Here is a 23,875-nt window from a genome sequence, read left to right as displayed (position 1 = left end):
TGTCAAATGCCCCCTGCAGGAGGGAGGTCTTAATCTGAGCTCTCAGCCCTTTTTTGAGTCATAAAGACAGGGCAGGGCTGACAACCTCAGCTTGAGCACCAAAACCATCCTTTGGCACTGTCTTACCTTTTCTTCCCTTTTTCTTTCTTTTCATTTAAAGGATGTATAAAATGCTCATTGTATAAAACTTGAAAAATATAAAATGTTTAAGGAGTAATATTTTTAAACTCCCTTATACTTCTACCACCTGGTGATACTACCGTATTTTTTATGTTACGTATATATTTTTTCATATTCATTTTCTCCTCAGTGGTTACGTATGTAGAATAATGCTGGAGATTGAGTGTTGTATACTTTTGCATTTAGAACCAGCATTTGTCCTGGATCATTAAGTTACCTGCTTGTCCCACCTCCATGTCTGGATCCACTTTGGACTCTGTGGCTTGATTTACTGTTTTGCCTCTTGTTGGCCTCCTTGGCACAGGCATGGGTTTCAGGTTTTTTCTCTCCAAGTCAGTCCACTCCTCATCCATCTGCTTTTCAGCTCTAAGATTTTGTTGATAGTAATCACATGATGGTGTCTTCTTGCACATGCTTATTATTCTTGTGAATTTTTGCCTTTTAAAATAATAATAATTGGCCGGGCACGGTGGCTCACGCCTGTAATCCCAGCACTTTGGGAGGCTGAGGTGGGTGGATCACGAGGTCAGGAGATCGAGACCATCCTGGCTAACACGGTGAAACCCTGTCTCTACTAAAAATACAAAAAATTAGGCATGGTGGCGGGCGCCTGTAGTCCCAGCTACTCGGGAGGCTGAGGCAGGAGAATGGTGTGAATGCAGGGGGCGGAGATTGCAGTGAGCGGAGATCGCACCACTGCACTCCAGCTTGGGCGACAGAGCGAGACTATGTCTCAAAAAAAGAAAAAATTATAATAATTTACTATCACACTAGTGGAATTTTAGGGAAGGTATGACGATAACCTGGTGTTTATTCCACCATATAATTGTCTTTGCACAGATTTGCAGCAGCTTCATAATAAACCATTCATATTTAAACCCATCCCTGTTGCCAAAAAGCCACACTCATGTTTCTAATTAGGGATGCTTCGAGTTGGTGCCCAGTGCATGTCCATATCAAGTCTAACAGGTTACACATCAAATAGAGATACAAAACTTTTGGCTTAACATGTCTCAAGTTTAAGCTTAAGCTTAACAAATCTTAAACACTGTGGTGCTTGTGTGCCGATTTGTAGATCTGCTTGAATTTTTTTGTCTTCTTAGAGCACTTAAAGAACCTAAGGAACTGAATTTTGTTTTTGGGGTCAACATTGAACACCGGGATCTGGATGGCATGTTCATCTACAACTGTAGCCGGCTGATCAAAATGTATGAGAAAGTAGGCCCACAGCTGGAAGGGGGCATGTGAGTACTACCCACAGAGAGCTGTCTAGCCCAGGATAGTTGGCAGGAGGGTGTTGCCAGTGGGGTGACAGAGCTTGTTCTCTTTCTCCCTGTAGGGCATGTGGCGGGGTTGTTGGGGTTGTTGATGTGCCCTACCTAGTCCTGGAGCCTACACACAACAAACAGGACTTTGCTGATGCCAAGGAGTACCGGCACCTGCTCCGAGCAATGGGGGAGCACCTGGCGCAGTATTGGAAGGACATTGCCATTGGTAATGGGGCTGGGCTGCTGGGCCTCTGCCTTTTCTCTTCACCTGAATGTAGGGAGAGAGAGAGGCTGGCTCCTAACATGATGTATCGGTGTTTGCTTTCCAGCCCAGCGGGGAATCATCAAGTTCTGGGATGAGTTTGGCTACCTCTCTGCCAACTGGAACCAGCCCCCATCCAGTGAGCTGCGTTACAAACGCCGGAGAGCTATGGAAATCCCCACCACCATCCAGTGTGGTGAGTTGGGTGGTTGGACCCCCCCGACTCAGTTCCATCAGCCCACAAGCCTCTTTTCTCTATCTTCCTGCCAGCCTCCTGACTTGACTGACATTCATGGACTTATAGTCCCCTAGGGATCCAAGTCTGTTTGATGATGGCCCTGTGAGCTCAGTCTTGAGGCTTTGCTGAGTTTCACCTGTCCCTCTTGAGTGAGAAAGAAGGTCATCTGTCCTCCCAGGCTTCTCCAGCTGCAGCGAGGCCAGGCTCACTTGGTTTGGTACCACATGGTTTCTGGTGTGCGTGGATGACTGAGCCAGGATCTTGATAAAGAAGGGAGAGGGGCTGGGGGTGTTAAGAGTCCACCATATTAAGTTTCCACCCTTCCTGGAATCAGTGTCCCTGAGAAGAATTAGTATTCTCTAAGGATAGGCAGAGTTGGAGCCCAAGTGAAGATCTTTGCCTACAAAGTCTGGGGCATCATTGTGGTGGGCCTGTGAGGAGCCCGGATTACAGATAGAGTTGGTGGGGGTGGCTGATATGTGGGGTTTTTTTGTTCTCTGCAGATTTGTGTCTGAAATGGAGAACCCTCCCCTTCCAGCTGAGTTCTGTGGAAAAAGATTACCCTGACACCTGGGTTTGCTCCATGAACCCTGATCCTGAACAGGACCGGTGAGCACATTCTCTAACAAGGGGATTGCGGGTACTTTTCTCCCCTGCCCCTCACTGTTCTCTCTACTGTCGGGATAAATAACTCACTGTGTTTCTTGAGGTCAGTGCACATACCTTACATCTCTGTCTTGCCACACCTAATAACTGCCCAAGAAATAAAAATAGATGTATGTCCTGCAGTGTATATGATTAATTCTGTGCATTGGGAACTCTGAGGTGGTTGCTCTTGTGACAGACAGTGTAGACTGGCTGAAGAGAAAGGTCCTTGCCCAGCTTGGGGCTCTGTTTGCCACGACCTCTGTAGTACCTTCTCTCTACAGGTGTGAGGCTTCTGAACAAAAGCAGAAGGTTCCCCTGGGAACATTCAGAAAGGACATGAAGACGCAGGAAGAGAAGCAGAAACAACTGACAGAGAAAATTCGCCAGCAGCAGGAGAAGCTGGAGGCCCTTCAGGTACGTGGGTCATGGTCAGTGGGCAAAGCCAGCCTGTGTCAGGGCTCTGCCTGGGACAGGAACCTTCAGTAGCTTTCCTGTTCCCTCAGGCTCAGTTTTACCCTCCACTCACCCGCATGTGTTTGCCAAAGCTTTCCAACCCCAACCTCCAGGTCCACGTGTACTATTTGCCAACAGTGTTATTTTAAGAATAACACCTTGCTTATTCTTAAGAAAAAATGCTTATATACTTCAAAGTGGTCCAATTCATTTAGAATGTATAAAACTCCAGAAAATAAAAATTCTGCCTTAGAGGTAACCATCATTAACCATACATCCTTCCAACTTGTCATGAACTCATGAATACCTACACATAATACACATATATTTTTTAATAGAAATAGGGAGATAATGCCATATATATGTTTTATATTAATACATACACATAATTGTTTTGATGACCTTCTAGAAGTGAAATTAAAGGACTTAAAAGGTCCATTGTAAAATTCTATGGCTTTTTGCAATTATTTCTAAAGTACCCTCCAGAGATGTGTTAATTTCTATTATTTACCAGCAGTATATGAGAGCATTGTTTTTAAATGTCGTTGCAAATTTCATAGGCAAAGATGCATGTTTTATAATTTAATTTCCTTAATATTTCTAAGATTGCATAATTTTTCATGTGTCCACTTTTATTCCTTTTAAATTGCTTATTCACTTACATTTTTATTTTTTCTATTTTTTTTCTAGATATGTCTGTGATATCAGCTGTTTATCATATTTAGTACACAACCACTTCCCTTTTTGGCTTCTGTGTCTGTGCAGATGTGCTCTCACTAACCCATGATGTTTTATGCATGCCTCCCTAGCTGCTAAATCCCACCTGTCCTTTCTGGCTTCATCCAAGTTTTCCCTATCCGTCGGGTCCTTTCTACCTTTTTGGGTTCCTTTTATAGGAATTTAGTCTATTGACACTTTTTGCCAGTCTCTCGGTTGCTGGATTAATCACAGTTTCCTGTAATTTGCTGATGGTTGAGTATTTATGTATTTTGTGTCTCCCCAATGAGAACGGGAGGTTTGCAAGAGTAGGACTGTGGCTCAGGTTTTCTATTTTGTTTGTCCCTGGTTCCAGACACTATCCAAAAAGTTTGCTCAAGTATACTAAAATATGCAAACAACTTCATCATGATGTTTGCCTTGCAGAAAACCACACCCATCCGCTCCCAAGCAGACCTGAAGAAATTGCCCTTGGAAGTGACCACCAGACCTTCCACTGAGGTGAAGTCCAGGGGCCTGGGAAGGGCTTTTCCTCAGGTGTCTCATGCTAGGGATCAGTGTTCTCACTCTCTGTGTGCCTTTTTTTAGGAACCTGTGCGTAGACCTCAGCGTCCTCGGTCGCCCCCTTTACCTGCTGTGATCAGGAATGCCCCCAGCAGACCCCCTTCTTTGCCAACTCCTAGACCAGCCAGCCAGCCCCGAAAGGCTCCTGTCATCAGCAGTACCCCAAAGCTCCCTGCTTTGGCAGCCCGGGAGGAGGCCAGCACATCCAGGCTGCTCCAGCCACCTGAGGCACCCCGAAAGCCTGCCAACACTCTTGTCAAGACTGCATCCCGACCTGCCCCTCTGGTGCAGCAACTGTCACCATCTTTACTGCCCAACTCCAAGAGCCCTCGGGAGGTTCCTTCTCCCAAAGTCATCAAGACTCCAGTGGTGAAGAAGACAGAGCTACCCATCAAACTCTCCCCGGTGAGATGCTTGTCCTCCTTAATCCCCCAGCCCAGTGTCAGTAGTGTAGGAATGGAATTGTGCAGTGTCACAGCTGTACTGGGGGAGCCTTGGGAAGATACTGAATCTAAAGCTTTGCTGCTGCCCCTGAGGAGGGGAAGCCTTGATAGCTAAACGGACTTGTTCGGGGCCAGACAGCACATCGGTTGCCTGTACAGCGAGCTCTTCACTGTTCCCTCCGAGTTTTGGTCTGCCACAAACTTGAGTCACCTCCACTGGCTCTCGAAGTGTGGGCTTAGGTCAGTCATCTGGTGACAGGTAGCCTGAGTGGGCTGCGGCAGTGGTCGGTGGTTCTTGGGGCGATGACAGCTAGCTGGCCAGGCAGACTTAAGGTGGGAAGGGAATTGAGAAGCTTCTCCTATGACAGCTTTGAGCAAAGATCCTTATGGCGCAGGGGCCAATGGGTTGCCTGTGTATATTCCAAGTAATGTCAGGCAGAGATTGCAGGGAGTACAGCTCCTCTTGGAACGGCTCCTTTAGGCTAGATGAACTCTTCCTGCTCCTTAGAGGCTGAACAGGGCCCCTCACATCCTCACGCTCCTCTTGCTGTAGGCTACCCCTAGTCGGAAGCGGAGTGTCATAGCTTCTGATGAGGAAGAAGTTGAGGAGGAAGCTGAGAGGAGGAAGGAGAGGTGCAAGCGGGGCAGATTTGTTGTGAAGGAGGAAAAGAAGGACTCAAATGAGGTGAGTGGTTGAGGTGAGGTTCTCAAAGCCTCCCTCTCTAGGGCCTGCAGCCCCCACCAGCAGTCTGCACCCCCCATCAGCAGTCTACACCACCTACCAGCAGTCTGCATCCCCCACCAGCAGTCTGCACCCCCCACCAGCAGTCTGCACCAGCTCTGTTTATATTCGTGTCATGAGCCTTCCAGAAGCCTAGTGATCTCTCAAGGACTCTCAGTTACACAAGTGACTAAACATGGTGCCGGGTAGGGTCTTGAGTGAGACTGGCTTCTGGCTTAACCACAGGCCTGAAGTCACACAGACGTACATCAGTGAGGCTTGAAACACATGTCCCTTGCCTGCTGTCTTGTTCATAAAGGTAGCAGAAGGGTAGGTACCTTGGACAGTGATTTTGGAGTGTGGCTCTCAGTGGGGCTTGGTGATTTAAACTGTAGCACAGGAAGTCGTGAAGATGATGGCTGATGACCCCGGGTGGCCAATAAGGCACAAGTCTGCTCTTGGGGGGCACTGGGGATGCCTCTAATAGACTGCTTTCCACGCAGCTCTCAGACAGTGCTGGGGAAGAGGACTCGGCTGACCTCAAGAGAGCTCAGAAAGGTGAGCTGGGGGAGTGACTTGGCAGCCTGTGGTGGGGGTGGGAGTGGGAGTGGAAGTGGAGCCCCTTACCAGCAGCAGTTTACCAAAGGCTCATGGAATCTGTCCTGGGTCTGGGCTCTTGTGCAGCAGTGGATCCAAGTCTAATCCCAAGCAGAATTCTGAAGGGATCACCCCTTTGTGGTTATTTTTAACACTAATTCCTTGGTGTTCACTCCTGGCGGTCACTTGTTCTCCTGCTCTTTGGCACCCTCATAACAGATGGGGAAGGAGACCATGGTGGCTGGTCCCTGGTCTCCGTGTCCCTGGTGTAGTGGGGGCAAGCACCTAAGTGTTCCTGTCCTCCAAACCCTGGGGACTGCTTTTCTCAATGTGGCCCAGGCCAAGTGAGGGACTCTAGGCTAGTTTTCTGACTCGCACCTCTGTCTACATTGTCAGATAAAGGGCTGCACGTGGAGGTGCGTGTGAACAGGGAGTGGTACACGGGCCGTGTCACAGCCGTGGAGGTGGGCAAGCATGTGGTGCGGTGGAAGGTGAAGTTTGACTACGTGCCCACAGACACGACACCAAGAGACCGCTGGTAATGCCCCAATCAGGGAGGAGCAGTGGTTCCTCGAAGGAGGTATCCCCGGCCTCCCTGCCAGCAGCCCATCCTGGGAGCCCGGGTCAGACATGACATAAACTGTGTGTCTTCCACAGGGTGGAGAAAGGCAGTGAGGATGTGCGGCTGATGAAACCCCCTTCTCCGGAACATCAGAGCCTCGATACGCAACAGGAGGGCGGGGAGGAGGAGGTGGGCCCTGTGGCCCAGCAGGCCATAGCTGTGACAGAGCCCTCCACTTCCGAATGCCTCCGCATTGAGCCTGACACCACTGCCCTGAGCACCAATCACGAGACCATCGACCTGCTCGTCCAGATCCTCCGGTACATATGTCTTTTGTCTTCCCACCCCAGGGCCAGCAGCAGCTCTCTGCCTGCTCCATGCCATTCTGAATTACTGTCCCTGCCTTCTTTAGGAATTGTTTACGGTACTTCCTGCCTCCAAGTTTCCCCATCTCCAAGAAGCAGCTGAGTGCTATGAATTCAGATGAGCTAATATCTTTTCCTCTGGTGAGTCTGGCCTGACCTTCGATTCCACACTCTTTATTCCCCCACCCCTGCCCCTGCATTTGTTGTAACTGTTGTGATTATGATTGTTATGCTTGTTGCAGTTGCTAGCTCTCAGCTGTGTGCTCCATCTCAGCCAGCCTCTCTCCTGCTGAAAGGAGACTTTATGATGTGGGAAAAAAATTGGCTTAGCTGGATATGACTCTGGTGTGCAGAAAGCCAACCCCTTCCCACCACAGGTGCTAGGAGTTGAGTCATCCCTTAGGGATAGCAGGTATAGTTTGACATTTTATGACAAGCATACCCCCTTTCTTCTGCCCCAGCAGAGGGAGTAAACCTGTCCCAGGCAACAGTGAAGAGCTGAGGCTCAAAGTGCATAGAACTTGACTCTCAGAAGGAGGTATAGAGAAGCTTGTGATGTGTGGACATAGCATTGGATCTTACTTAACCCAGCAAATGCTGAAGGGGTGCCTTGCCCAAGCAGGTGTCTGCTGGACCTCATAGTGAGCAGCAAAAGAGAGTCTTGCCTTCAAGAGGCTCAACATTCAGTAGAGACTGAGTTGTTACCAGGTAGCTGGACATGAGGGCAGGAGCAGTGAGTGCTGAGAAAGTGGATAGAAAGGCTATGGAGGGCTGTGGTGGCCTGGGGGGCAGAGAGAGCAACTGAGTTGGAAGAAAATGTGCGTTTTGCCAAGTGCCTGCCTGTGTAAGTGAAAAGGAGTGTTTGAGGTGGGGGCTTCTGTGAGCACAGGCTCTGGGAGTGGGGTCCGGGCAGCAGGCTGTGTGGTGAGCATTTAGGGTCGAGGGGCCTGAAAGTCAGGATCTGATGTGTCTTGAATCCCCAGTGTAAGTCATACTGGCTTAAACTTTGTATGAAGAGGACAGCCTGCAAAAGTTTTGAGCTGAAGGAACTGTCATCCAAACTATGTCTAGGGCAGAGGTCCACACATTTTTTTTCTGTAGAGGGCCAGTTGGCAAGTAATTTCAGGTTCACAGGCTACACAGTCTCTGTGGCAACTCTGCCATTATAGCATGAAAGCAACCACAGACAGTATGTAAAGGAATGGATGTGCTGTGTTCCCACAAAGCTTTATTTACAAAAACAGCTGGCAGGCTGATTTGGCCCAGGGGCTGTAATCTGCTGCCCCTGCCCCTAAGAGGGTGATTTGAGTAGCAGCGTGTTTGGGTGGAATGGGTGGATGGGAGATGCAGGGGTGAGGAGGCAGGTCCTATGTAAAAGGTCAGAGGTGAGGGAATGGGAACAGGAGCCAGCGTGGTGGCAGTGGGCTTGGGGGTGAAAGGGCTGTGTCAGAGGTCATCAGGAGACTGATGATGGATTGTAGGCAAGTGACTCAGGCCTGTGGGAATTGGAGGTTGATGACAAAGCTATTAACTAGGAGAGAAAAATGGGTGAGTGCAACGAAGGTGACGAGTGGAGGTTTGTGTGGCACCAGAAGTGCCACGTTCTGGTGATGTGCATTGTGCAGGTGGAGATCAAGGACTGGTACTTGGAGGGAGGGGGAGGCCAGGGCTGGAGATGGGGCTCTGGGAATTGTCCACATGAAGTGGGATGATTTTTCTATGATAGGAATAGCTAAGTTTTCTAGGAAAGAGGTTCTAGAGAAAAGACAATGGGAATGGAAATTGCAGGATTAGTATATTCAAGATGTCGGGTTCTCGTGGGGCAGTTGTGTGCTTGATAAAGTTTGCCAGAGATAAAAACATGGAGTTTGTCTTTATTCTACTTTTTAAAATGTGAAATGAAGCAGGAGTTGAAGGAAACTAAGGCTCAGAAAGGTAAAGAGTCTGTTGGTCAGTGACAGAGACCAGATTTGAACCCATGTACTTCTTAGGACTTGCTCTGCTCACGATGCTGCCTTGCTCTCCCCAGCAAGATATGAGGGGGTGGTGCTCGGTGAGGGAGCTAGAAGGTGCAGAAATCACAGCTGCTTCACAGAAAGATCCACGCTTCAACTTTTGTCCTTGTTTAGGCTGCAGGTGCTCTCTGCAAATCCCAGGAGGAACAAGCAGCTAATAGGGTGGCTAGGTTGGCCTGGCATCTTCTTGTCAGATTTGTTGATTTTGGCTTAAGGTAATTGCCAAACTCAGAGTAGAGCCTGGGTGCAGCAGGATCTCTGCAGTGGGCTTGAATGCCTGGGCCCAAAACAAAGTGCATGAGTGTCTAAAAATAGTATATTAGGCTGGGTGTGGAGGCTCAGGCCTGTAATCCCAGCACTTTGGGAGGCTGAGGAAGGTGGATCACTTGAGGCCAGGAGTTTGAGACTAGCCTGGCCAATACGGTGAAACCCCATCTCTACTATAAAGTACAAAAAATATTAGCCAGATGTTGTGATGCATGCTTGTAATCCCAGCTACTTGGGAGGCCGAGGCATGAAAATCGCTTGAACCCGGGGAAAGGCAGAGGTTGCAGTAAGCCGAAATTGTGCCACTGGACTCCAGCCTGGGTGACAGAGCGAGACTGTGTCAAAAAAAAAAGTATATTAGCTTCTTTTTGCACAAGGAGGTATAATACCGGTGTATCACCTTTGTCCTGCTAATTGTAATGTCTAAAACCACTCAAACTTTTTTTTTTTTTTTTGAGACGGAGTCTCGCTCTGTCACCCAGACTAGAGTGCAGTGGCGAAATCTCGGCTCACTGCCAGCTCTGCCTCCCGGGTTCATGCCATTCTCCTGCCTCAGCCTCCTGAGTAGCTGAGACTACAGGCACCCGCCACCACGCCTGGCTAATTTTTTGTATTTTTAGTAGAGACGGGGTTTCACCGTGTTAGCCAGGATGGTCTCGATCTCCTGACCTCGTGATCCGCCTGCCTCGGCCTCCCAAAGTGCTGGGATTACAGGCGTGAGCCACCACGCCTGGCCATCACTCAAACTATTTTTTTAGCATCAGGGATAAAACAAAGTCTACTGTTCATTATGTCCTTGTCAGTTATGTCCTTTATAGCATATGGATCAGGAGTTCCATAGAGCCTCAGGAGCCCTGCAATATTAAAGTATCATTTTTTCAAAAAAACTAATGTAACAATTATATGTGAATCTACAGTTACCTCAAAATAATTAAGAAAAAATTATTACAAACCATGTCCACTTTGAAGATGTTGTATACTGAATTTTAATACTTTGGAGATAGCTCCAGCATTTATTTTGTGCTGCCAAGGCAATTATTGTTTTGTGTAGAGCTAGAAGTTTCTCTTGCTATCTTGGTTTAGTAGGATAAGGTGAATGACACAGTTAAATACTTGCCAGTAACAGTTTTTAAAAATGGCATCTAGAAACCTCTTCAGGCTAGGCAGCTCATGCATCTTTACAGAAGTAAACACCAGAGTTGATAAGACTGCAGCAGCCAGCTAGCACCTGCTGGTTGTGGCGTGTGTGTTCATCACAGTGGCCTCATCATTCCCAGTGATTTACGAGTAAGTCATGTTATAAATTTGAACTTGGAAAATAAATTGAACCTAAAGAGATACTACTTACATTGTTTTTCACACTGAGATTCCATGTGACATTTCATTTGAAACGAGTATTCTGCTCCCTTTTACAAGTCTGAAAAACCACTAGAAAAACTGCTTGTTTCCCTTCCTACCTCACCCCCTGGAGGCTTCAGGTACTCAGGGAAAATAGTAAAAAGCTCTGATGCTGTAGAAGTATATACTACTCCACAGATCTGGAGATATCTGCTATTAGTTGGTAGGTGGAAAGAGAACTGACGTGAGTGCTGACATTGTTGTGTATGTCTTGGAAGTGGATGGCTGAAAGGGCTGTACTGAAGTCAGACAGGTTATGATTGAACATGGAAGAGTGATTCTGTCATCCTTTTTTGTCACTTGGAATGGTAGGAGTCACCCCTCACGTGTCCTCACGGCCTGCTGTCTGCCAGAGCACTGTGCTGAGTGCTTCACCTGTGTGCTAATTGTCTTCTTCCTTGTGGCAGCCCCACAAGATAGGCATTGATGTCTCTCTTCTCTGGACGTAAAGAGGCTGTAAGATGTTCCTTCAGACCAAGCATCCTTGGGCAAAGTGGGCTGGAGACACCTGTGTCAGCCTAAAAGGGCCCTGGGGACCCCTGTGAACTTACGCACTCTCCCTCTTGCTCTGCTCCCAACAGAAAGAGTACTTCAAGCAATATGAAGTAGGGCTCCAAAACCTGTGCAATTCCTACCAGAGCCGTGCTGACTCCCGGGCCAAGGCCTCCGAGGAAAGCCTGCGCACCTCTGAGAGGAAGCTCCGCGAGACGGAGGAGAAGCTGCAGAAGCTGAGGACCAACATCGTGGCACTCCTGCAAAAGGTGCAGGAGGTGAGCCCGGCAGCCTTCCTGTTGCAGCTGGACCACCTGGTCTCTCAGGGAGGGGGGCCTGGGCCCTGTTCCTGTTCTCACAAGACTCTATCCACTCACAGGAATCTATGGTTCTCACCCTGGCTGCACAGCACCCTGGCAGGAGGGCTTGAGATGGTGTGGCTGCCTGGGCCTCAGCCCAGCCAGACCCATAGAACCAGGCTTTTTCCCTTTAGACATTCCGACGTACAACCTGGTTTGAGAATCCTCCAAGCCATAAAATCGAAGTTCTTTTCCAGATGACGCCCAGATGGGATTGGGTAGCCCAGAAGTGGGGAGCGCCCCTTAGCCTGTTGGCCCCTCATCCAGGCAATAAGCATGAGAGCCTGCTCTGTGCCTGTCCTGTGGATACAGAATGAACAAGACAAGCCAGAGAAGGTTCCTGCTCTCACAGCCTGCCAGTCTGGTGGAAGAGAGAGAATTACTGATGATGGTTCATAAGGAGATACAGTACAGTGTGGGGAGGCCACTTGACTAGGGTGTTCAGGGGCTTAGGCATTTGGAGACACTGGAAGCCAGTCATGCAAAGAGTGTGACACGAGCATTCCAGGCAGAAGGAAGAAGAGCAGGACTTGAGGCCTGAGCAGGGACTTGGGGGCAGTAGGGGCAGAGGCAGGGCTTGAAAGTTGTGGGATTTCATCCCAAGAACAGTGGAGATCACTGGAGGGGTGTGACATGATGCAGTTTTCAGTCTCAGACATTTACCTGCTTGGTTGGAGGAGGCCTGGAGGGGTCAAAGTTAGAACCAGAGCCTCCTGTGAGGAGGCTCCCACAGTTGTCTGAGACAGTGGTGGCCTGGACCTTGGGCAGTGACAGAGAAGGGAGAGAAGTGGGCACATTTGTAGTATCTGAGGGAAACATACATCTAAGACAATTGGGAACATGGGGTAGAGGCAGGGTGGGCATAGGAAATCTGGGCATCATCTGTGCACAGTAGATGAGGGAGGGGAGAGTGATTAAGACAGGACAGAAGCCTGACATCCAGGGCGGGGTGGGAGGTCAGGGAGAGGACTCTGGGCTCTGTCCCAGGAGCTGAGAGAAGGGTGGAAAGGTGAGCCCCCCAATCACTTTCTGGCCCCCAGTTGACCCCTGCCCTGCTCTATTCCAGGACATAGACATCAACACAGATGATGAGCTGGACGCCTACATTGAGGACCTCATCACCAAGGGGGACTGAAGGCGGGAGAGAGAGCAGCTCCCCTGCCCACCTGCCCCTCAACCCTGTAGCTGCAGGGGGAGGGGGCTTCATTCATGGGTTGGTGGTCGCACCTTGGTTTGACTTACATGGGACATTTGTGTTTTTGGAGGGAAAGATACCCTGATTCTTTGAATCTTCCTCCTTAAGTTTATAAATATTTATTTTTTAAAAGAAGATGCTGTGCCTGTGAGACCATACTTTTTTTTTTTTTTTTTTTTTTGGTGACTGCAAAGGACAGAGAACCTTTCCACTTTGGCCCCACTGGGTTGCTAAGCCGGAGCCACTTCAGCTCCTGGCTCCTCAAGATAACAGCGAGTCCAGTGCCATCTTGGAGAAGCTCCAGGGGCAGGGCTGACTTTTCTCCTAGAGGAGGAACAATGTGGGGATCTGAGGGATGGGAGGGAGACTTCCCCCCAGAGTGGTGGTCCTGCTGGGGGCTCATATCCAGGGACCCAAAAGGGGGGCTGTATAGGAGGTTCCACATTGGAGGGGCTCGCTCTCTCGCAGCTGTCAGAGTTGGTCCTGGCTGTGGCGTCCAAACAGCCTGGGGGAAAAAGATCCTGTCTAACCACCTCATCTACTACTCAAGTTCTTTCTGAAGGAGGGATTTCTTCAGTTAACCATGGACAGTGAGGTTTCTCACCGCAGTAACTTGAGTCCAGGTTGAGGGGGAGACAGATCTGTGGTGAATCTCTGACTTGGGCAGCACACTGGGTGTGGAACCCCACAGGACTCCTTAGGGAAGGAGCTTGTGCGTGAAAGAACCCCTGGGGCTGAGCTGGTGACCTCCATGTGTGGGTGCAGCAGGGCCTTGGATGGTGCCAGTTGATCTGGACAGCCTGTTGATGCTTTTCTACTTCCACCCTTCGGCCTGGCCCCACTGAGCCCCATCAAGGTGCCTGAGGAGGGGGCCAGTGAGATTCCGTGGCCACAGGGACTCCAGAGGCATCTCTGCAGGAAGCACACCATACCTTCCCTCCATGTTCCATCACAGCGCCACAATCTGTGTCCCTTAACTTCTCAGGGTCAAAGACAAAGGCAAGCGTTGCTGAATTTTCTCTTTAATGGCCATTGGAAGAATCTGGTTCAGTTTTTCCCAACTCTCTTCCCACTCGTATTTGGGGCCTCTGGGTTTTCTGAAGGCACAAGGACTGTGACTTTGTACCACTAACCTGTGGTTCAAACCTGGGTGTGTTTCTGGCATCTCCCTAACCCACATCAGCAATGGCCACCCTGCTGCTCTGAGGTCAGCAGAAGACTGGGAAGCAGAGGTGAGGGATGCAGGCCACACTGGAATGGGAAGTCTTTTCCCCACTGGATGTGCCTGTCTGGTGGGTTTTGGGCCTTCCCAGACTACATCTCTGGGAGAGGTCTGTTTGGAGTAGTACACTGAGAGACCCTGGCCTCTTCTGCTGGAAGACTGTCCAAGTCTTGGGGTTTCTTGAGCTGGTGATTCCTCTGCCATCCTGCTCTCTCTCTTCATCTCAGGCAGCATGGGGTCCACTTTTGTCCCCAAACCTAATGTTTTAATCCAAATGCAAGTTGGTTCCACATTTTTACTGGAGGGTAATCAATTTTTAAAATTCACACACATGTAATCGAAATGCAATACTATAAACTTCTACTGGTGAGACTCCTGAACTCAGTCTGTTTTCTTAGTAAAATCCAGCACCTTCCTTCTCCTCATTCTTTGTACCACTGTGGCTTTAAACTGTCTTCGTTATTCCTCCTCATCACCTCCATTGTTTTATCTTCACCCCCTTAACATCCACAGAAACAGACTGGAGTTCTTGAATGTTTTAGCTTCAACTTCTAGATGTGCCCACTTTGCCTTGTTAATGCTACCACAGCTGTGCTGAATGCAGCCTGTTTCCCAGGCAGAGATCCTGCCACTCTGGATGGGAAGATAAAATGCAGGGGTCCTCTTTCCTGGTTTCCTGGGAACATCAAGGGACAGGTGACCAGCTTGGAACTCTTTGATGACTTGGAAGGAGGAAGATGGTCTGACTGATCTGTGGTGAGAAGGTCCTTTGCACAGGCTGCAAGAAAGTGAAGGGCAGCAATGCTGGTGTTTAAAGAACGAGAGGGGTGGGGACTCTAGGGTGTTTTGTTTGAGATGGGGGTCTTGCCCTGGTCACCTAGACTGGAGTGCAGTGGCACGATCTTGGCTCACTGATAACATCTGCCTTCCAGGCTCAAGTGATCTCCCACCTTAGCCTCCCAAGTAGCTGGAACCACAGGCACACACCATCACACCTCGCGATTTTTTTTTGTATTTTTGGTAGAGCTTCGTCGTGTTGCTTAGGATGGTCTCAAACTCCTGAGCTCAAGTGATCCACCTGCCTCGGCCTCCCAAACTGCTGGGATTACAGTGTGAGCCACCATGCTTCACCTAGGGTGTTTGGTTTTTAAGTGACATATGCACATGGTAAACATTAAAACCGTCTAAAAGGCTGGACTATGAAAAGCAAGGCTCCCTTCTCCCACCCAATCCCTGAATGCTCCCTGGAGAGTATCCCTCCTAAGTGCACACACTTCCACTCTCTTCATTTCTGCCTGTTAAACTAAGTGTAGCTTAGTGTAGTGGAACCTGCTTCAGAATAACCCATATGGGTCTTCTTTATTCTCATGAACCACAGAGCATTTCATGTGTTGGATATATTGTCTCCTACTTATGGACATTTGGGGTTGTTCTGTTTGTGTTTGTTTGTTTGTTTTGTGACGGACTCTTGCTCTGTCACCCAGGCTGGAGTGCAGTGGCACAATCTCGGCTCATTGCAACCTTCACCTCCTGGGTTCAAGCGATTCTCCCCCCTCAGCCTCCCGAGTAGCTGGAACTACAGGTGCGTGCCACCATGCCCAGCTAATTTTTGTATTTTCTGGTAAAGACAGGGTTTCACCATGTTGGCCAGGCTAGTCTCAAACTCCTGATCTCAAGTGATTCGCCCGCCTTGGCCTCCCGGTGCTGGGATTACAGGCATGAGCCACTGCACCTGGCCAGTCACCATTTTCATCCGGTAACTTGCAATGCACCAGGCCTTACCAGGGCCACTGTTGGGTTCAGCAGACATTTCCTTCAAGCTGACAAGGCCTCAGACAAGTCACTGCCCATTTTGGCTCCCGTTCCTCCTCTAAAATAACAGAGTTGGGTGATGGCAGAGGCTTTCCAGCTTATTCAGCCTCAGGAATACCTAAAATTTATCTAGAAGCCCATGTGGAAAGCCAGCAGTCCTGGAGCTGCTCTGGTTGAAGCTGGGATGGGGGCCCAGAGCTCCCTGCTGTTCTTGACCCCCAAATCTTTGCTTCCAGGATTCACTGGCCCCTACCTGCTACCTGTAGGCCTTCACCTGCTTACTTGTGTCCAATGTGGGGGTAATGGGCTTACTCAGCAGCCATCCTCATGGCCTAAACATTTGGCCAGTTTCAGTGTACCCAAAGGGTGAAGGAGGTCTGGGCTTCCATGGGGCCTGAACCGCAGGTGCCTTCAACACTTCCTAGGGTTCTGGACATGTCAGCAGCTGCCCACCAAGGCCTGGAAGATAAGGGGGGCTCACACCACTAGGGCAAACTTGGATCAATGAGAAGGGAAAGATGCGACAGATGTATCCCTCCTTTTTTCTTGTCCCCTCTGGATTCTGTTGAGATGCTTCCAGATTCTCCGAGGCACCTTCCTGCTCCAGTAACTGCAGGTTAGTAGGGAAGCTGTGGCCAGCTCTAATCCCCTACTTTTTTTTTTTTTTTTTTTTTTTTTGAGACAGTCTCGCTCTGTAGCCCAGGCTGGAGTGCAGTGGCGCCATCTTGCCTCATTGCAACCTCCGCCTCCAGGGTTCAAGCGATTCTCCTGCCTCAGCCTCTCTAGTAGCTGGAATTACAGGCACGCGCCACCACGCCCGGCTAATTTTCGTATTTTTAGTAGAGACGGGGTTTCGCCATGTTGGCCAGGCTGGTCTAGAACTCCCAGTCTCAAGAGATCCATCTGCCTCAGCCTCCCAAAGGGCTGGGATTACAGACATGAGCCACAGCGCCCGGCCTAATCCCCTACTTCGATTTACTGTCCCTCCCCACATCATTTCTTCCCTTATTGAAAGCTCTGGGTCCTCCCCAATGCCCCATCATGTAAACCAATCTGTCCTGCTGGGTTTGGAGCACCACGGTGGGCAGGGGAGAACCCGTTTGTCAAAAGGTTCAGAGTTTTTGAGTTCCTCATGCTTAATTATCAGCGGCCACAGCACAACACGTGGTCGAGGGTGGGTTGTAAATTCTCACCTGGCCTAGAGGACGCAGCCAGGACCCCAGCGCTTAGCCATCTCTGTAGAGGATTCGCGGGTGGACCATGCTCAGTCTAACAGGGCGTGGTTATTAACGCCCGTTATGAACGGTTCATAACCAGCCAACGGTTATGAACTGTGGAGGGCTTCCCCAATCCCGCCACACGCTCGAGGCGGAAGCGACACGACGCCTGCGCGGTTTTGCTGGCGCTCCGCACGTGCACCGTGACCTGCGCATGCGCTTTGGAAGCCTCGCGAGCTTGCTGTGGCACTCAGGATTTGGTGCAGGTGCCTGTGGCCTTTGGGGGTTTCCTCGCGTCTTTTAGGTAGATGCTTCCAGGGATTCTCCGAGGCCCCTTCCTACTCCAGTAACTGCAGGTTTCTGGGGAAGCCGTGGCCAGCTCTAATCCCCTACTTTTTTTTTTTTTTTTTTTTTGAGACAGTTTCGCTCTGTCGCCCAGGCTGGAGTGCACTGGCGCCATCTCGCCTCACTGCAACCTCCGCCTCCAGGGTTCAAGCGATTCTCCTGCCTCAGCCTCTCTAGTAGCTGGAATTACAGGGAGAGCAATGGCCCACTCATACCCGAAACAGAGAAGCGAGGATTTTTTTTTTCCTGCAAGCTGCTGCGCATTAATCAAGTCAAAGTGCAGATGAAATCTTTTCCCCCCCGGTTGTTTTCCAACGTTTGGGGGGTCATTAGGGAAAACATTCGTTGGACAGATGTCCTTAGGGTCGGCGCTTTTATCTCTGAAAGGAAGAACACTTGGAAATGAAGCTGCGTGTTTTTCCTTTTGCCGGGAAAAGCCAGCCTGTGTGCCTGCCTTTTGACCCGAGACCGAGCGCCTGAAGCCTCTTGGACTTAAATTAACATTAGTCCATTTTCTATGCGTTTGTCCTTGGCTTGGTTTATGGTGTTTGTTGGAAGGTAAATGTTTTAAAGTTTTGGGGATTCCTATCATGCTTAGGGAAATCAATCCCCTTCTCTCTTCTCCCCTTCCCCCGATATTCTCTTACATTTTGTTGCAATGTTTATTTTTTATTTATTTATTTTTTACTAGACAACCTATAGTCTTTATGGAATATATTTAGTATCAGCTGTAAGGCAAGAGTCAAGCGTCCCCCGCCCCCAGGTGGAAATTAACTTATTCCAGCCCCACTTATTAAATAAGCCTCTTATTAAATGAGCCAACAGGTGTGGACCTGTTGAGTTTGAGATCCCGCTTAGACGCCAGTGGAGACATCTGTGGTCAGTTGCACAAGTGAGTCTGATGTGAGGGGTGAGGTTCTGGCTGAAACTATAATTTTGGGCGTCATCAGCATCTAAATAGATCAGTCTCCCTCACTTGTTAAAAAATGCTTTTCCAGTCTTAGAATGTATTCTCTCACATGAAATATTTAATCGCATTATCCAGTTCTTTCCCATCCCTGCCTAAAAGAAAGTGTTCCATTGGGATTTAAATTATAATTGCATTAAATTTAAATGGAAGTTTTGGGAGCATTGACATTTTTGTGATATTAATCTTCCCCCAGAGGATAAAAAATGGCTTTCCATTTACTCAAGACTTCTTTTAGGTCCTCCAATAAGATTTTATAAATTCTTTATACGGGTTCTATAACTTTCTGGTTAAAATTATTCCTAAGTGTTTTATGGTTTTTGTCTATTGTGATGGAATACTTTTTTTCATCTGTATTGCTCACTGATTATTAATATGGAGAAAAGCTAATGATTTAATATAATTCACTTTCTGTCTTAGGAATTCTGGTAGTTTTAATAAGCCTGTTTTTTATAGATACAAATTTGCCAGTATACCAATTTATTTTGTCAGTTTTCTTTAGTTAGAACCTCTGAAACAATGTTGAATAATGATCCCGGGCTTGTTTCTGATATGGGTGGAAATCCGCTTGTGAGAGTTGAGCAGTGAGAGTTTTGGCAAGTGGCTTTTAAAATGTTGGGGTTTCCTTTAGTTTGTCTTGCGGCTGCTGGGACTCACCGGTAGTTGCCAGTCCTGCCTGAGTTGGGCGCCAGGGGGCAGCAGTCACGCAGAATGAAATGTGGGCTGTGCCCCCTGGAAACTGGCTGAATTTTGTCAAATGCCTTTACACCTTCTATAAAAAAAATATAGAGTTTTCTCCTTTATGCTGCTGTTTTTATTTTCAATTAGACATTGAGTAGCTATGAAAGAATACTGTATAAAATATTTGTAAAGGAGGCCTGGCGCGGTGGCTCACGCCTGTAATTCCAGCACTTTGGGAGGCCAAGGTGGACAGATTGCTTGAGCCCAGGAGTTGGAGACCAGCCTGGGCAACATAGCAAGACGCCATCTCCACATTAAATACAAAAATTAGCTGGGTTTGTGCTGAGGCTGAGGTGGGAGAATCGCTTGAGCCCGGGAGGTGGAGGCTGCAATGAGCTATGATCGTGCCACTGTACTCTAGCCTGGGTGACAGAGTGAGAAACTGTCTTTAAAAAAAAAATTGTAAAGCAGAAAAAATATACATCAAACACCCATCACCTGGCTTGTTATTTTATAAATCCCTGTGTGTCCTTCCTGGACCCCTTGTCTCTCTGCTCAGAGGTCACCATCATCCTGAATTGCGTTTATTACTCTTAGTATTTCATTTTATAATTGTGTTTCTTTACTCTTCATTATATTTTTATGAGCTCTGTGTATTCCTGTTTTATTTTGCCCTAAGTGTTTTATTTTGCCCTAAGTGTTTTATTTTGCTTTGTTTTTGAACTTAGATGGACATAACGTTTTATTGTTTTGTGGTTTTCTTTTTTTTATTTTCAACATTGTGTTCCAGAAAATCATCCATATTGTTGGATGTAACTATAATTTATTCATTTTCACTACTGTATAGTATTCTGGATGTTAACCTAAATAACAATAAAGAGAGGCTCTCAAAAGAAAAGATACTTATTTAGGAACAAAGCATTGCAAATTTATGCATATATGTCTTTTCTTTTAGGGAGCCTCTTTGTTATTTGGGTTGCCACATCACTGCCGAATACTAGACAGTAATGAAAACGAATGAATTACACCCGCGGTTGAACATAATACAATTTGAAATGCATTCCTCTGAGACTGGCAACTGTGCATTGTTTATGTCTCCTGTTGCATGTGTGCAGGACTTTCTCCCTGGGACAGCTGTTCCCAACATTTTTGGTACCAGGGACTGGTTTCATGGAAGACAGTTTCTCCATGGACTGGGGTGGGGGATAGTTTTTGAGATGATTGAAACACATTACATTTATTATGCACTTTATTTCTGTTATTATTACATTGTAATATATAATGAAATAATTATACAACTCACCATAATGTAGAATCAGTGGGAGCCCGAGCTTGTTTTCCTGGAGCTAGATGGTCTCATCTGTGGGTGATGGGAGACAGTGACAGATCATCAGGCATTCGATTCTCATCAGGAACATGCAACCTAGATCCCTCGCATGCGCAGTTTACATGGGGTTCTTGCTCCTATGAGAATCTAATGCCGCCGCTGATCTGACTGGAGGCAGAGCTCAGGCAGTAATGGGTAATGGGTAGCGGCTGTAAATATAGATGAAGCTTTGCCTGCTTGCCTGCAGCTCACCTGCTGTGGGTCTGGTTCCTAACAGGCCATGGACTGGTACTGGTCTGTGGCCTGAGGGTTGGGGACCCCTGCCCTAGGATATAATCCTTGGAGTAGAATTGCAGAGTCATAGTTCATGCCCATTTCCACTTTACTAGGTAATGCCAGAATCGGTTGTGTTAATTTTCACACCCATTGGCACTGGATAAGTGCTTTGTTTCTCTACTTTGTTGCTTGTGCTTGATATTGCTAGACTTGAAATGTTTTGCCAGTCTGATGAGGGTATAGTGGTATCTCAGTGTGGTTTAATTTACGTTTTTCTGATTTCCAAAATGTGGTTGAGCACCTTTTCTTATGTTTATTGACCATTTATTTATTTTATTTATTTTTATTTATTTTTGAGACAGGGTCTTGCTCTGTCGCCCAGGCTAGAGTGCAGTGGCACAATCGCAGCACGCTGCAACCTCCACCTCCTGGGCTCAAGGAGTCCTCCTGCCTCAGCCTCCCAAGTAGTTAGGACTACAGGCATGTGCCACAATGCCTGGCTAATTTTTGTATTTTTCGTAGAGACAGGGTTTCGCTATGTCACCCTGGCTGGTCTTGAATTCCTGGACACAAGCGATCCACTCGCCTCAGCCTCCCAAAGTGCTGGGATTACAGGCGTGAGCCATTGTGCCTGGCCTTATTGACCATTTAGCTTTCCGTGATGAAGTGTTTGCTCAAGATTTGGGCGCATTTTTCTATTTTATCTTTTTCTTATTTGAATTTTGTATATTCTGGAGACAAGTTCTTTATAAGTTATCTGTGTTGCAGATTTTTTTCTCCTATTCTTTGGTATGCCTTCTTTTTTATTCTCTTTTTACAGAGTCTTTTTGAGGACTAGGAATCCTTAATTAAAAATGTAGAATAATAATTTATCAGTCCTTTATTTATAATTTTATTGTAACTTGTTTAAGAAATACTTCTTGGCTGGGCGCAATGGCTCACGCCTGTAATCCCAGCACTTTGGGAGGCCGAGGTGGGCGGATCACCTGAGTTCAGGAGTTTGAGACCAGCCTGGCCAACACAGTGAAACCCCATCCCTACTAAAAATACAAAAATTAGCTGGGGCGTGATGGTGGGTGCCGGTAATCCAGCTACTCAGGAGGTTGAGGCAGAAGAATTGCTTGAACCCGGGAAGCAGAGGTTGCAGTGAGCCAAGATTGCACCATTGCACCCCAGCCTGGGAGACAGGAGCGAAACTCCATCTCAAAAAAACAAAACAAAAATAAGAAATACTTCTCTACCCTGAGGTCATGGAGATATTTTGTATTATCTTCTAAAGCCTTTATAGTTTTGTCTTTCATATACAGATGGTCCCTACCTTAATGATGGTTTGACTAAGGATTGTTTTGACTTTATGATGTTGTGAAAGCAATACCCATTCAGTAGAATCTGCACTTTGAATTTTGAATTTTCATCTTTCTCCAGGCTAGCAATATTCTGTAAGATATTGTGATGCCGGGCAGTGGCAGTGAGCTGCAGCTGTCAGCCACAAGGGTAAACGTTTGATACTCTGTAGTGTACAGTGTTCAATAAATGACATGAGATATTCAACACTATTATAAAAACAGGCTATGCGTTAGATGATTTTGCTCAACTGTAGGCTAAGGTAAGTGTTCTGAGCTCATTTAATGTAGGCTAGGCTAAGCTATGATGTCCTGTAGGAGTATTAAATGCATTTTTAACTTATGATATTTTTGACTTATGATGGGTTTATTGGAACATAACCTTATTGTAAGTTGAGGACCATCTATGTAGATTTTTTTTAAAAAATTATTATTATTATTATTATTATTATTTTTTGAGACACAGTCTCATTCTGTTGCCCAGGCTGGAGTACAGTGGCATGATCTTGGCTCACTGCAACCTCTGCCTCCTGAGTTCAAGTGATTCTCCTGCCTCAGCCTCCTGAGTAGCTGGAATTACACGCATGTGCCACCACACCCAGCTAATTTTTTGTATTTTTAATAGAGATAGGGTTTTGCCATATTGGCCAGGCTGGTCTCGAACCCCTGGCCTAAAGTGATCTGCCCATCTTAGTCTCCCAAAGTGCTGGGATTATAGGTATGAGCCACCTTGCTTGGCCTAGATCTTTAATTTGCCTGGAATTGACTTTCGTGTATGGTATGAGGTAGAGCTCCAGTTTTCCTCCTTCCCTCCTCTTTTCCTTCTTCATTCCCTCCCTTCTTCTTCTCTCCTTCTTTCCATACATATACCTGGTTGCCTCACCACCCTTCATTGAGTAGTCTTTTCTTTCACTATTGACCTACAGTGCTACCTCTGTTATATATCAAATGTTCATTTATGTATTAATCTGTTTCTGAACTTTTAATTTAGTTATATTTGTCTACTGTCTCTTTCTCTATGCCAATACTAATTTATTTATAGTTTTACATTATTTTGATATCTAGTTGAGGCAGTCCTCCTACTTTTCTTTTTTTTTTGAGACTGAGTCTTACTCTGTCGCCCAGGCTGGAGTGCAGTGGCATGATCTCAGCTCACTACAACCTCCACTTCCCTGGTTCAAGGGATTCCCCTGCCTCAGCCTCCTGAGTAGCTGGGATTACAGGTGCGCACCACCACACCTGGCTAATTTTTTTGTATTTTTAATAGAGATGGGGTTTCACCATGTTGGCCAGACTGGTCTCGAACTCCTGACCTCAGGCTATCCACCTGCCTTGGCCTCCCAAAGTGCTGGAATTACAGGCATGAGCCACCGCGCCCAGCTACATTTCTACTTCAATAGTGTCTTGACTACTGTTAGGTGTTAGCATTTTCGTGCACATTTTAGAATCATCAAGCTCCATGAGAAAACCTGTAGGGGTTCCATTGGAATTGATGGTATCCATCCTTAACTGAGAAGAATTGATACCTTTATAAGTCTTCCCAACCATGAATATGGTATAATTCTCAATCTAGATCTTTCTTTAGTGTCTCTCAAAAAAAGTATTACAGTTTTCCCTTTAGAGGTCTCATATGTCTTTTGTTAGATATATCTTTGGAACTTGATGATTTGTAATGCTATTATAGATGAATGACAACTTTAAGTTACATTCTCTGACAGTTTGTTGCTAGTATATAAAAATGTAATTGATTTTTATATATCAATTGACTGTTATCTACACAATTCTTTTGGATTTTTTAGGTCATATCATCAGTGAACAGTGATAATTTTACCAGTTCTCATACTTTATATAAATATTTTTCTTGCCTTATTGCATTGGCTCTGAGTACAGTGTTGAATATAAAGGGGGAAAGTGGGCATCTCTTTTTGTGCCCTGTCTCGC

General features: G+C 47.1%; 2 protein-coding genes and 1 long non-coding RNA gene across 5 annotated transcripts in view; 1 reads left to right on the top strand and 2 right to left on the bottom strand.

Annotated features, from left to right (window-relative positions):
- MORC2 (MORC family CW-type zinc finger 2) overlaps positions 1 to 12,879 on the top strand; it is a 43,003-nt gene extending 30,124 nt beyond the window's left edge. For 2 of the 3 annotated variants that reach the window (XM_024239664.3, XM_024239666.3), the window contains exons 13-26: positions 1,284 to 1,424; positions 1,520 to 1,674; positions 1,778 to 1,906; positions 2,452 to 2,557; positions 2,878 to 3,010; positions 4,193 to 4,267; positions 4,355 to 4,735; positions 5,327 to 5,458; positions 5,998 to 6,052; positions 6,488 to 6,629; positions 6,749 to 6,973; positions 7,066 to 7,159; positions 11,280 to 11,468; positions 12,616 to 12,879. In XM_024239664.3, the coding sequence (XP_024095432.2) occupies positions 1,284 to 1,424; positions 1,520 to 1,674; positions 1,778 to 1,906; positions 2,452 to 2,557; positions 2,878 to 3,010; positions 4,193 to 4,267; positions 4,355 to 4,735; positions 5,327 to 5,458; positions 5,998 to 6,052; positions 6,488 to 6,629; positions 6,749 to 6,973; positions 7,066 to 7,159; positions 11,280 to 11,468; positions 12,616 to 12,684 (2,026 nt within the window). In that variant the 3' untranslated portion in view covers positions 12,685 to 12,879. The remainder of the gene's footprint in view (positions 1 to 1,283; positions 1,425 to 1,519; positions 1,675 to 1,777; positions 1,907 to 2,451; positions 2,558 to 2,877; positions 3,011 to 4,192; positions 4,268 to 4,354; positions 4,736 to 5,326; positions 5,459 to 5,997; positions 6,053 to 6,487; positions 6,630 to 6,748; positions 6,974 to 7,065; positions 7,160 to 11,279; positions 11,469 to 12,615) is intronic. The other variant, XM_024239665.3, reaches the window with a different exon arrangement.
- On the bottom strand, positions 8,873 to 17,159 carry LOC134761168 (uncharacterized). Its single transcript, XR_010139454.1, has 2 exons — positions 16,972 to 17,159; positions 8,873 to 9,310 (listed from the first exon to the last, which is right to left on the bottom strand). It is a non-coding gene; the product is annotated as an uncharacterized LOC134761168 (long non-coding RNA).
- LOC100456582 (uncharacterized) lies at positions 13,485 to 14,744 on the bottom strand. Its single transcript, XM_002831014.5, has one exon. It carries the CDS (start codon positions 14,198 to 14,200, stop codon positions 13,718 to 13,720), a length of 483 nt encoding a protein of 160 aa, XP_002831060.1. The 5' UTR covers positions 14,201 to 14,744; the 3' UTR covers positions 13,485 to 13,717.
- Positions 17,160 to 23,875: the final 6,716 nt, after the last annotated feature.

The sequence above is a fragment of the Pongo abelii genome, chromosome 23, assembly GCF_028885655.2.
Source record: "Pongo abelii isolate AG06213 chromosome 23, NHGRI_mPonAbe1-v2.0_pri, whole genome shotgun sequence".
Classification (NCBI taxonomy): Eukaryota; Metazoa; Chordata; class Mammalia; order Primates; family Hominidae; genus Pongo; species Pongo abelii.
Note: the sequence above shows the minus strand (reverse complement) of the source record. Positions and strands in the feature narration are given on the sequence as shown.